This window comes from Oreochromis aureus, linkage group 19 (genome assembly GCF_013358895.1).
Source record: "Oreochromis aureus strain Israel breed Guangdong linkage group 19, ZZ_aureus, whole genome shotgun sequence".
NCBI lineage: Eukaryota > Metazoa > Chordata > Actinopteri > Cichliformes > Cichlidae > Oreochromis > Oreochromis aureus.
Genome location: NC_052960.1, coordinates 19417548 through 19430346, shown reverse-complemented (window position 1 = coordinate 19430346; position 12799 = coordinate 19417548). Strand labels below are relative to the sequence as shown.

Here is a 12799-nt window from a genome sequence, read left to right as displayed (position 1 = left end):
CTGCACATACTCTTTGGGTTTGCCTGACAACAAAGGAAAAGTCAGGTTAAATCCAGCTGAACTAGAATGAGATCTCTAACAGACTAAGCAGAGGCATCGCCAAATAATGACTGTGGTCCATATAATTTGTGTGCAGTGTACTTAGTGAAAAGCAAAGCACTCCACAAGCTTTGTCTTTGCTGTTTGCTTATGATCATGAATGCTAGTTTTCCATAGGGGAGAGATTGGCCCCACAGGAGAGCTACATCAAAGCTGAAAATATGTTAGCCCTGACCTACCCTCTCCCTCCAGGACCCAGCCTTTTTTCTCTGCTGTCCGTCACCACTACGGCCCACTGCTACCTCTCAGTTCCAGAGGGACTTTGAAAACCATCAGCTGACATTTCTGCTTTTAGCATTTAGAAGGACATCAGTGACTTTACTGCTGGGTTTTGGGATAAGCTCTAAAGCAGGGTCATTCTGTCAGTGCACAGGGAGGAGAGAGAGAGCTTCATCCTGTGTGATGTGTCTTTGCCAATGGGTGATGACCCCCACGATCTAGAGTCCTGTTTTTGTGGCAGGGCCAGGCTGTGGATGGGCCCTCTGTGTGTCATATAAGCAGAAGATTAAAAGCAGTGCCTCAGTAGAGTACGGACAAATCCCCATGAGGCAGGCCCAGTCACACTGCTAGGTAGACAGAAAAAAAGGGTGGTTCTTGCCACTGGTGTAGCCCTGTCATCACTGCTGCTCACAGCAGCTAGTGTTAAAGACTCAGTAGTTGTTTGACCACAGGTGACAACACATTTTATGAGTATGACTTGCCAACACAGCATCGGTCAGGTCATGGCAGCATGTTTATGTGTTTTATACATCTGCCATGTGCTTGCACCACAGTGTCTACGTGTCCTATGACCGCACGATTCCTGATAAACCTGCTGGATAGGCGCAACAATAAGTCAATAAAGCAGTGTTTGTTTTTGAAACCTTTTTATTACAAATGTAGTCAGTTGTTAGATAATATGATCGATTGTCTTCCTCTTTCCATTGTATTTCACTTCATGAAACTGTTTGAGTGACTTTTGAATCCACAGGGCAGTTGTATGTAAAAACTGTACCAGCAATATTTATCAGAAAGCTTTTGCTCTCAGAGGTTTCCAGAGATCTCTTGACTTGGGGTGGTTGATATGATGAACATCTCTGTTGATTTAATATGGTAACAGGAAAGTTACATATGCGATCATGTTCTGTACAGTTGCAGCTATGATGGCCACATATTAAGCCTTCGGGTCATGTAGTTACAAACAACACAGATGCCGCTTCACTTTTCAAGAGTCAGTTCATGTTGACATGTTGCTGAAGGGTGTGAGCTGAAGGGCATGTTTCTACAGGCAGGAATGTTCAGTGCATTACAATGAAATCCAACAGTGTTAAGATGGCCAGAGGAAGAAATGCCATAGGATAATGAGCTCTTAAAGGAATTCAGCTCAACTTGAAAAGCAGCATGTCGTGACATTTCTTTGCATGGTGGAATATTTTCTGCAGCCTGCATGATGTCTAGTATTGATTGTTTATGCTACATATATGAAAGTATTTCACACCACACTGAAATTCAAATATTTGCCATACTAACAAACTCCCACTCTATGCTAAGGAATATACAAACATGCAATCATGCGTAATATGATGTTCTGATACATTATATTGTAATACGTTAGTCTAGTCTGACATCCCATTTGTTGCTAAATTGACCTATAAAATGCTAAAATGTATACTATTGTGGGTTATCGTCTGTATTAAATATTTGTATAGGCCATATAGATGTTGAAACTCTCAATGCCCTAGGCAATGTTTATCCAAAGTTTCATCAAGCTTGGTCTTCTCGTTTACATACATGCATATTTATGCTACGATTGTTATAGTATGATTGCATTTTCCTCTGTGCAAAATGCTCTTTGTAAAGAACACAATATCTTAACCGATGTACCACTCCTGTACAACTGATTTACCAGAGTTCGACCAAAAGTACTCAAGTTAGTAACTAACCATCACATCTCCAACAATCATTAACCAGAAGATGTTGGCTCTGGAGGTGGCCTATCCTAAACCAACTGAAACTCTGTACAGTTTTACAGTTCTTGAATTGATCCACACCTGTGTAACTAAGGTGTATTCACTCTCAGTTTGCATAATGTCTGGATAGCACAAGGATATTGGGGATCTGCCCACCTCTAGCTTGTTTGGAAAGGTGTGGCTGCATTGTCTTTTGTCTGAGTTTGCCCGATTAGCTGATTAGCTAATGAGCTAATCGTGCTTGTTAGCAATGTCCCCTATACGATTTTTTTTTTTCTTTTTTTCCAGTACCATATTTTGGACAGTCAAGAACTGATAATGTGCAAAGTTAAATGTCTAAGGGGTTACATCAGATATTTAAGGCTGACAGATTTTTATTACATGTGTTAGAAAACACATTGCTGGGGTCTAGCCAGAGTTTTCTAATGATTAATGTGTATCAAAACATGCCTTCACTCATCTAGGCCCCTTTTCTGCAGTTATTTTTCCTGCCCCGTCTTCACGTCACACATCAAAAGGACCTCTTTAAAAACAAACTGAAAACTGCAATCATGACTCCAAACGCTAACTATCATAACCTTAAAAGTTGTTATCTCACAGAGACCAAACTCTGCTATAACAGTCTAAACACAGCGGCAGCCCCGTTGTGATAGTAATTTCATCATGTTCACTCAACACTGGTTGCAAAATTCCAGCATCTCTCCTCTGTTGCTTGTGATGTTGCTACATGCATGTGCTAACCCGCATATGCTTTATCAAACTTGGTGCCTTGTTTTGTCTACTTGTTAGCTACTTGGTCTCGGCAGACAGCCCTTTTCATCACCGTTAAACTTCAAACAAATGCTAATTTGGCTTTTTCTCAGAGGCTGTGGAATATGCTCAATGAGACTGGAGGTCTAGCCAGAGGGAGGCTGGAGTTTTCAAAGATGATGCCAGAAATAAATCCTGGTGTCATTCAAAGCAAAAAAACAAACTCTTGCAGATCCAAATTTAAAGCTGTAAATAAAGAGGTAGAACACGATGTAAAATCAGTCATTATGATGTTTTTATAACAAAAAAGGCAGAAAATAAAATGTGTTTCCTAGACCAGAACTTTCAGATTGAAGATAGATTTCTGCCTTCTATTAGGAGTGTAAATAAGCCTTAAAGTGACAGATTAATGACTTTCCAAATGTAGCCACCATTTTCTTAAAAATACTTCATCATCCTTGTAAGAGGGAAGAGGTTAAGCATAAAAGAATGTGTTTTTCAGGATGAAACAAAATCCATTTGAAATTCTAACCACTGTTTACTTTGTATACTCGTCTTTTTATTTTTTTCATTGTTCTATATGGTAGGAGTGATTTTGAATAACAGGCTAGTTCACTACATATGCAAGAAGTAACTGATGTGAATAAATAGTGGGTTAAACAAAAAGGAACCCAAAAGGTGACGCAGAAATCCTATGACTTATTTACTGGCAGTAGGTCTTTGCAGATGTTGCAGGAAATGCGGGATGTCGTGACTTAAGAACTCAACAAATTGCAGGATTAACTTGATGTTGACCTGGCATACTGCATGTGTGAAAGTGCTGATTTGTAACTGCTGTAGTGTTGGTTTTACACTTCCCCTCCTCTGCAGCCAGAGACGCACACACAAAAAAAACACACCCATAGCACTTAAAACACTGACTAAGCAAAGCAGTCGTGACTTTTTGATATTAACACCTGAGTTTTATAAAGATAAAATGTTTTTGTGTATGGTTGCTGATGGATATCCATTTCAAAAATGGCTAATACATCCCCGACTGCCCAATAATCTTTGACCTGTTTTACACTTCTGTCTTCAGCTGGACCTCAGCCAGCCTCTAGAGGACCAGGGACCCCTGGATGTCATCATCCACAAACTGACTGACCTTATCCTTGAGGCTGACCAGAATGATTCACAGGCTGTACTGTTGGTACAAAGAGTACAGGTATGCATCTGTCTGTCTTCCCTCATATCCCTCCCTCCTCCCCATCTATTCACAAATAGAGAGAAGACCTAGAGAATGCTATTAACACTTTTGGCCTGTTGATTTGGACACAACAATTTAAAAAAAAAAAAAAAAAAATAGATAGATACATAGGACATATTTAAAAAAAAAAAAAATTAATATACCATCCAAGTTCATCCTTAACCTTGGGAATGGTAATAGTGTAGGTGCCATAATGAATAATCTCTACTAATAAATGGATGACAAATACTGCAACTTCTTATTCATCCATCATTTTGTTTTATTAAATATCAAACAGGTCTAATCTATGTTGTAAAATTATTTAATACTTATTCTTTGTCTTGATTTAATAGATCCATATTTAGATGAAGCTATTATTGAAGCAATTGCATGGCTAATATTAATATTTATTGTTCTAAGAAAACCTATTTTGGCTGTTAAATAACCAAAAAATAATTTGTTACTCAAAATATTTGACACAGCATTTCAAAGGTTATGCAGCCTACATTCAGTATTGAGATTCACTGGTCTCTACAAAGCTTTTTTTGAAATGCAGCAAATGCAGAAAAGTCTTGCGACACTGATTGGCTTTGACTGATTGGTTTTGACTGCAGCCCTAGTACCGGCAATAAACCTTTATGGGTGACCGAGTTTTACATTTACGGTTGTAAATGACCCAGTTCAAGGAATCAGGTAATGTGTTCAAAGAATCAGCCAGGCAGATCACAGGAACATACATGCATTAGCAGCTATATTTGAGCACGTGGTAACTCATAAATCCTTAATGTTATCTCTGAAACTTTTTTTGTTCTTCCTGAAGCAAGAAAAATCTCATGTTCAACACATCACATTTGGAGTTGAAAACCTACTTTAGAAACATTCTGTGCTTCTGTGTGTATGCATTCATGAATCTGGCAGTGGTACAGATGGTGTGAAAATGAATTTTATTAAGCTATCTTGCACTCTGCTTCCGTATCTCTCTCTTAGTGACTCAGGAGCTGTAATCGTGATCAGAGTCACGCAATTCTGTCAACATGTCCCTGACTGCTCAATTAAGACGGGCAAACAGGATGTCAGAGTGGAGCAATCACTCTGACATCCTGCAGAACCTGGTCGATATTAGCACAGGCCTGCATTTGATGCTTGACTGATAGTGTACATATAGACTTGTTATTTAGTAAGTTACGTATGATAAAAAGCGCTCTAGATTCCTGTGGATGTGCAAACCAGTGCAATTTTTGTCTTACATTTTCACATCTTGTCAATTTCCAGAAGCAAGGCATGGATTTGCTCCTTTGTCTTTAAAAGTTCAGTCAAAGCAAAAACTTCTTAGCTGCCTAATACCATGTACTGAGCAAAATGTGGCTGGTTTTCATCAAACTGAAACCCTCAAGGATTTACCACTACTGTCAGCTGTACCTGTAGCCGTCTGGCAGCCCTCTTAATCATCATTCATCTTAATGCATACCCTATGCTTAACAGTGCTCATATCATTATTTACTAAATAAAATTGAACTGTGCACATTCGAATGAGTCATTTAGATCGTGACAGGAATTTTTCTGTATTTTCTGCGTGGCCTTAATGTTTATTCAGTCAGCCAGTTGATCTTCAAACTAAAGGTCTCCTCCCAGTTGGCTGTATGCCTTAAAAAGAAATGTCATCCTGTAAGCATCGATAACGTCTTTGTAGGGGTTTTTTAGTTCAGAGGAAGTGTGTGTTTTGTTTTTTGTTTTTTAATACAGTATTTTCTTCCTTTTAGTCAGTACTCAAACTTTACCACTGTAGTTAGTGGTTGAATTAAATATCAGCGGGTAAATCAGCAGCCAAGTCTTGTGGCTGAGTCTTCTCCTCTTTTGTTCTGCGTGTTTACCTGAACACAACTGTCATCTGTGATTACATTTCCACTGGAAATATATGCGTTGGCGTAATTCTAATGTTACACAGCTGTGATCATAAATAACCCGGTTGTGTCGTGGAGAGAATAAACCGTCATCTCTAAAATAGCTCTTTATGAAAACAAAATGTCGTCCTGAGATGCACTCTGGTGATTCAGTGGCCTGAGTTGTGAGCCGTGTTCACTGTAAACCTTGGACAAATATCATTTGCGTTCTCTAACTACACTGGGAAGGTAAAATGGCATTTGTAGCTAATTACCAGGTGCTTTTAGCTGTTGCAGATTTTTTTTTTTTTTTTTTTTTCCCCCCGCGTCTACCTCACTGACAAATGGGTGTAGATCGCTACAGTCGTAATTTAGGTCTTCCGGGCTTCTCTGTACTTGACATCTTATGTAAGCTGAACTGATGTGGTAAATCGCACCCATCTGGTTGTAGTTGTGGCTAATACAAATGCTAAAAATAATTTTTCGCTTCAGGTTTGACAACTGTGGCATCACAGACATGGCTTACAATCAGCAGAACAGATTAGATGCTCTTCTGACCATATTCCCAAAGACAAACCCATTTATTCTTCTCTGGAAACGGATCTGCTCTGAAATGCGAACAGCCCTCTCTTACACCCACGCTGACATACGTCTGGCTCTTTTCCTCTCCAGCACCTGCTAAAAAGCGTTGATCTCTTTCTCAACTCCCCCTCTTGTCTCTGTTTAACTGCATTTCTTCTTCTGAGATGCAGAATTCAGCAAGTGACAGTCCCTATCACAGAGTATTCCTCTGAACTCCTGGAAGATTAGTTTGGATTTATTTATTTATTTTTTCCGTGGCAGCATATTTTACTTACATAACAGCTCGACTGGCTTTGATTAGCATTGCCTGTTAGATCCCGGCAAATCCTGCAGATGGGTCCTCCATGTCAAGGCAAAGGCGTCGGTTTACATTCTTTGTGCTATAGCGCGCGTGTGTGTGTGTGTGTACTGAGACTCTGTTCAAAAATAGGCATTTATTTCCACTGTACATGTGCTTGATGTTTAATATTGCACGATGTGTTTAATTTCATGTAAATGTGTGTGACAGCGGAGTTGCGATGTGAGCAGGCGGGCTGTTTGTGTAATGTGTAGGCCAGCCAGCTCCACCTGACAGCGTTTGTGACTCAGTATGAAATCGCTGGGAATGAACTCTTGGCAAAGGGATCCATGTAGCCGAAAATCAAGTGTGGAGATGATGGAGAGCGGCCGAGAACGGAGAGGAGGTGGTGTGAGGACGGAGTCAGAGGAAAGCCGGGAAGGCGAGAGAAGAGAGGGGGACTGCAGTTATGTAAAATGGCCAGCCTCACGCTGACCTAACAGCAGGTCATGCAGAGATGCAGTGATGTAACCTACAAAGACCCGCTGGCATACATCTCATGCTCTCTCTAGCTTACACACAAAAACAGAGTGAGGCATGTTGACCCTTCAACTCAGTGTTTGGATTTGTCTACATGATTATGTTTGCTTAACATTTCTAATCTATATTTGTGTGTGTGTGTGTGTGTGTGTGTGTGTGTGTGTGTGTGTGTGTGTGTGTGTGTGTGTGTGTGTGTGTGTGTGTGTGTGTGTGTGTGTGTGTGTGTGTGTGTGTGTGTGTGTGTGTGTGTGTGTGTGTGTGTGTGTGTGTGTGTGTCATGGCAGATGGTTGCCCTTTTAGCACATTAGTTACGTTTAAAAATAAAAGCCACAAACATTTCCATTAGTAATTCATCAGTTATTTTTCCAAGGAGTCGGTTTATTTACAGAGAATAAGCAGTTTTGGGAAATCATAGCCAGGGTGTCTGGATTCAGATAGCCAATAATGGCAGTTTCTTATTTTATTTTATTTTTTTTTTAGTCATGGCCTTTGACCATAGTTATGTTACTGTAACCAATACAAAACCTATTTAGTCATGATGCAGAGAACTGCATCTGTGTGGACATACATAATGTAAAAAAAATAACATTTACGATAATGGTACATGCTCTCTGATTGTAAAAATTAAGAGGTTTGTAAATCTGTGTTTCAAGGACTACATTGATGCCCATCCTGAGACTATCATCCTGGATCCACTTCCAGCTATCCGAACTCTGCTGGATCGCTGCAAATCCTACCAGCTCATCCACAGATTAGAAAGCTGTATGCGAGGTAAGATCTTTTGGGTAACTTTGAGAGACTGACTGGTGTGAGGCTGGGTTGCATTGGAGAAATTTTGGAATAAATCAGCGTATTTCAGTGGAGGAGAGGATTTAAAACCAGTACTCACACTTTACACACTGTCACTAACACCTGGTAGTTGTTGGGGTTTTTTGTTTGTTTTTGTTTTTTTGTACCTGATATAACATACACAATAAAACATACTTGTCACAAAGATATATTCAAGTACAACAGTACATGACAAATTGAAGTACTCATCTTATATGTCTCCTATACAACGTCTCATAAAGTGAAAGAAGTATCACTGGGGAGACCTCATAAAAAGGCACTAAAATTAATGATAAATTAGGAAATAGATGATGGGCAAAAAATAAAATAAAATGAATAACAAAGCTGGGAACCATTCCTGTAACATGTGAGCCTTGTCCAGTGAAGACACGGTCTCCCTGCATCACTGACAGCTGTGGGAGAAATAAACAAAAAAAGACACAACCACTAAGTGAGATTTATGAAAATCACCCAACATTAGTGTTTTAGAGTTAACTTTTCACAGAAGCCAGATAGTTAGGCGATGATGTTTTCTGTTCTTTGAGTGAACTAAATGTCCTGCTTAGTATAAACCGTTCGCCATTAACGATTCAGCTTTGTTCTCAGGCGACTGTGAGATAAGTGGATGGCTAGCACCATTAGTGTCTCTGCTCCTAGCTCGCTTTGTGAAAACAGAAGCTGTCTAAAAATAGGCTTTGATTTTGATTTAAAAGCCACGGCCTGCTGTTTAATGTTATTGAGAGGGAAGTTGAGGTTACCTTTAGGACCTCTGACTGTGCTCTTCACATCCCAGGGAAGGGGGAGCAGAGAGGCGCTGTAGCTTCTCACTTGAACTGTGTTACTTTAAGTGTTCACATTTATATTTACATAAACATGAGCTAAGCACTTTGCTGATATCATAGTTCCTCCTTTCTCACATGTGACAAAATGCACCAGTCTATTTCTCCCTGCCTTATCATAGCATGATCAGAACTTGCCTTCAGGTCACTCGAGCAACACCTTCCCCTGTCACTGATCAAGTAAACTTACCAGCAGGCGATGGCTTTTAGCTACAGAGGGACATTCCCTACTGACACACACTGTAAGCACACCTGTGACTCATCCACATTTCCTTTATACCCATACATGGCAGGAGAAAGTAAACCTTTATAATTATTATCTCACCAAGTTTGTGTGTGATGAGCTGCAGTCTGATGTCAGAGCCGTATCAGCGTGTCGGTGCTTTCTTAAAATAGAAATACGAGAAGACGATGTCTTTTTTATCCAAACAGACACGATTGCTGTTACGCAACAGCGAGTTTAAGATGCATCACTCCTGCCTCACTGTGTGTGATCGGTTTGAAGAGGAAGATGCTTCACTAGCTGCATTTTACAAAGCTCTTTTTTTTCTTTCACCACTCTACTTCCATTAATGTAAGTGGTGCTGTCTGCTCACAGTTAGGCCTGCATGCCAAGGCATCCATGACAATTTACAGTCAGTTTAGAAGCAAGGATACAGTAAACCTGTTGTAATCCTAGACTGTAGAATATCAGCATGCCCCCAAATGAGGACTGTGTAAAAATTCAAGTTAAAGAAAAGGATAGTGTAAGAGATTTTAGGGTTTGGGGTTTTTTTTGTTATTATGTTTTGTTTTTTTTGTTTTTTTCTTGAGCCTTGCTTTCTCTTCCTCCTCCTTATCAGCAGAGACCATGGAGTCCTGAAACAGCTGCCAAGGCAACCCAGTACTTAAAGGCCATAGAGAGCCGGCCATGTTTCAGTCTGTATGACTAGAATAGTACTCAATAGGAGGAAACACTTGAGGTGCGCTTGTGGAAAAGCAAACCTTATTTTGTCGCTCGAGTGGCCTCGCAGTATTAAATGGCCTCAGTCACAGTGCATTTAGCTGTTCTTCTCCAAACTGTTTAAATTAAAATAAAATTAAGTGCAAGATTTAGCTGTGTTTAATACAAAGCAGCCAGAAAAGAGCCACACGAGCACTAATGGATCAGCGTCACTGGAAATTTGGCTCCGATCTGTTGTCAGAGTTGCTTTTGTATTTCCTATGTGAGCCAGACCAAGGTAACTGTTTATGCTACTTAGTGGAATCCGCTGGTTCCTGTGTATACACGAGTTTTTGATATCTTAGTCTGTTTTTTATAGACAGAAACCGTTGTCACACCAACTCTTAGAGTCTTAAACATTTTCCTCTCCAGCTCAAGATAACAGAAATTAAACTGAAACTCTTCCTTGAGTATTTATACAACAATCCAGTTGTGCTCCCTGTGCTGCAGCATTAATCTACGTCTCTGTGAGGACCAGCAGAGCCGGTTTATGCAAGTGATCAATATTTAATTATAGAATTTTCTCTGAATGACAATGAGAAACAGTCGTGTGAGTTCAAAGAGCCAAGTGCCACCTTGAGTTTCTGCTGGTCAGGTTCACCTGCCCTACTGTGCTTTGTGATCATCATTACATAGTGACTACCTGGATTTACATGTTGTGGGAAAACAATCACATTTTCCTCTTCCTTTTTTTTCATAAATGACTCATAATTTTAATTGGAGCTTAAGCCTCTTAGAGCACGACATTGAGACAAGCAATGCTCTCAGGGCATAGCCGTGTTTCCAGTTCAATTTAGAATATTAAAAAATCCTGCTGCTTTGCCTTGGAGGGACAAGAAGAGAGCAGCAAAGAGAGGATGCTCGGGTTTCTAGGAAACAAGCTCTAAATAGCAACAAGAGAGTCTAGCCTTTCACCTAAACAGCACCACAGTTTAGCAAGTATAATGAAACTTGGCTCGCTGTAGTTCTCTTCCCCTAAATCCCCAAACTAGAGAATAGTGTGATCTCAGTTTAAGTGTTAAAACAGGCCTTTTGATTATTTTCTTTCCTCTTGAGTGACCGGTTAAGGCCTATGCATTTGGAGTTTATTTGACGGTGTGTTTATGTTGTAATCAAGTGGACGAATGACCAAATATAAGGGATGTCCTGATCCTGAAGACTTTGTAACTGTATAATCCCATTTTAAAAAGTACCTCATTGTCCATTGTAGAGTCCCATAAAGACTGTCCTCGGCTCCGTTGGGTCTGCTGCAAGCATGCAATGTTTAGACAGAGCCAGAGATTGATCCTCCCCTCCACCTCCTTCCCCCTCTAAAGCGTCAGCCAGAGCCAAGCATGCACACTGTTACAAACTTGGCCACTCACTCGTGTCCACCAGTCTCTGCTCTTTTTATTATAAAACCTGAACTTGGAGCTTGAATTTCTTTTCTCATTTGACAAGGCTCAGGGCTTTTGATGGTTTTTGTTTAGCCAAATGTAACACCATCAATCTTTGGGAACTCAGTGATGTAATGGGCATGTTTTCACCATCAGGCTTTTTTTTCTTCTTTTTATTATGATGCTATTCTTGACCTGATAAAATAACATCACTAAAAGGGAGCACAGTTGTAGGCAGTGCACAGATGACTCATGGGTAACCCTCCAGGCTTGCTCCCAGCACTGGCGGGTACGAAGCCAGCCCTGGAATGGACCCAGCTTCACAGGCAAAGGTTGTAGTGCACAGAACAAGAGAACAGGAGTATTGAAGCAACCGAAAATAAACCCCTTGTGGTTAAGTCTTTTTAAATAACCAGATTTATTTTCTTTGGACATAAAAATCAAACACATTCCTGAAAATTAGTTTTCTAAATAGTGTGGAAACACATGTTTGCCAGCAGCAGAGCAGGGGAACGTTTAATGTCTTGTTCTTGGACCCATCATGAGATGGAAGTACCTAAAGGATTTTCCTGGGTTATTAAGACATTATTTTCACAGCTGTAGCTATCATTTCACCAGAATCACCGCTGCATGTGATAAAGCTGTCATAGGATCAGACTGGTAGAGCCTGGTTATGTAAATCACTTTATTTCAAGGTAGAGTTATTGCACTTGAAATGTCAGCACTATAAAAAATTAAAGAAAAATTATTTAAAGAAAAACTGCTTGCAAAAATGCAGCAGTTTAAACATACAGTACAATAAATGCCTATATGCATGAAATGAAGAATTATACAGTTATCATGTTTATAGATTACACTGAATCTCTTATAATCTCTTATTTTAGCTACAATTCCATTATTTTAATTGTTGCCTGTTAATTTTCTGTGAAATAACAGTATAAGAGAATCCTTAACACCAAACATCTTTATATGCTTCATTATCACCTCACACGGCAGCAGTTGATATAACACCTCTGCACCAGCACCATTATGTTTTAGGTTTATCCTCATATCAGTTTCTTTTCATCTCATTCAACTGGGGGGGAAAAAAGCCTCTTGAATGTCAACATGTCGGTGGTTTAAAGGTCAGCGTGACCTCTCAATAGCATTACTCCTATGCTCCTAATAATGAAATATCCCAAAAATGGATAACAGAATAAAATGATAAATTGTCATTTATTTCCAAAAGGTCAAAGGTCAAATCTGGACAGACATATGCCAGGAATTATGAATAATTTCAGGAGAATCAGGTCTGTATATTTTCCAGAGTAGCTCACAGCTGGGGATGCTCTCCTTCAGTTTGCTCAACTGGGAACTAGCTTTAAGTTGAGTAGATGCTCGTAGTGAGTGTACCAGAATATTAGCCCAACGTCACATGACCTATGTGCTGGGGGGTCCAAACCAGCTGTGGACATTTTTGTTCGCAAATGCAC

General features: G+C 39.9%; 1 protein-coding gene across 1 annotated transcript in view; it reads left to right on the top strand.

The window, feature by feature from the left end:
- Nucleotides 1–12799, top strand: part of itpk1b (inositol-tetrakisphosphate 1-kinase b) — a 30656-nt gene that overhangs the window by 9695 nt on the left and 8162 nt on the right. Inside the window, exons 4-5 of the mRNA XM_031758267.2 lie at nt 3877–4002; nt 7956–8073. Coding sequence (XP_031614127.2) covers nt 3877–4002; nt 7956–8073 — 244 coding nt within the window. The remainder of the gene's footprint in view (nt 1–3876; nt 4003–7955; nt 8074–12799) is intronic.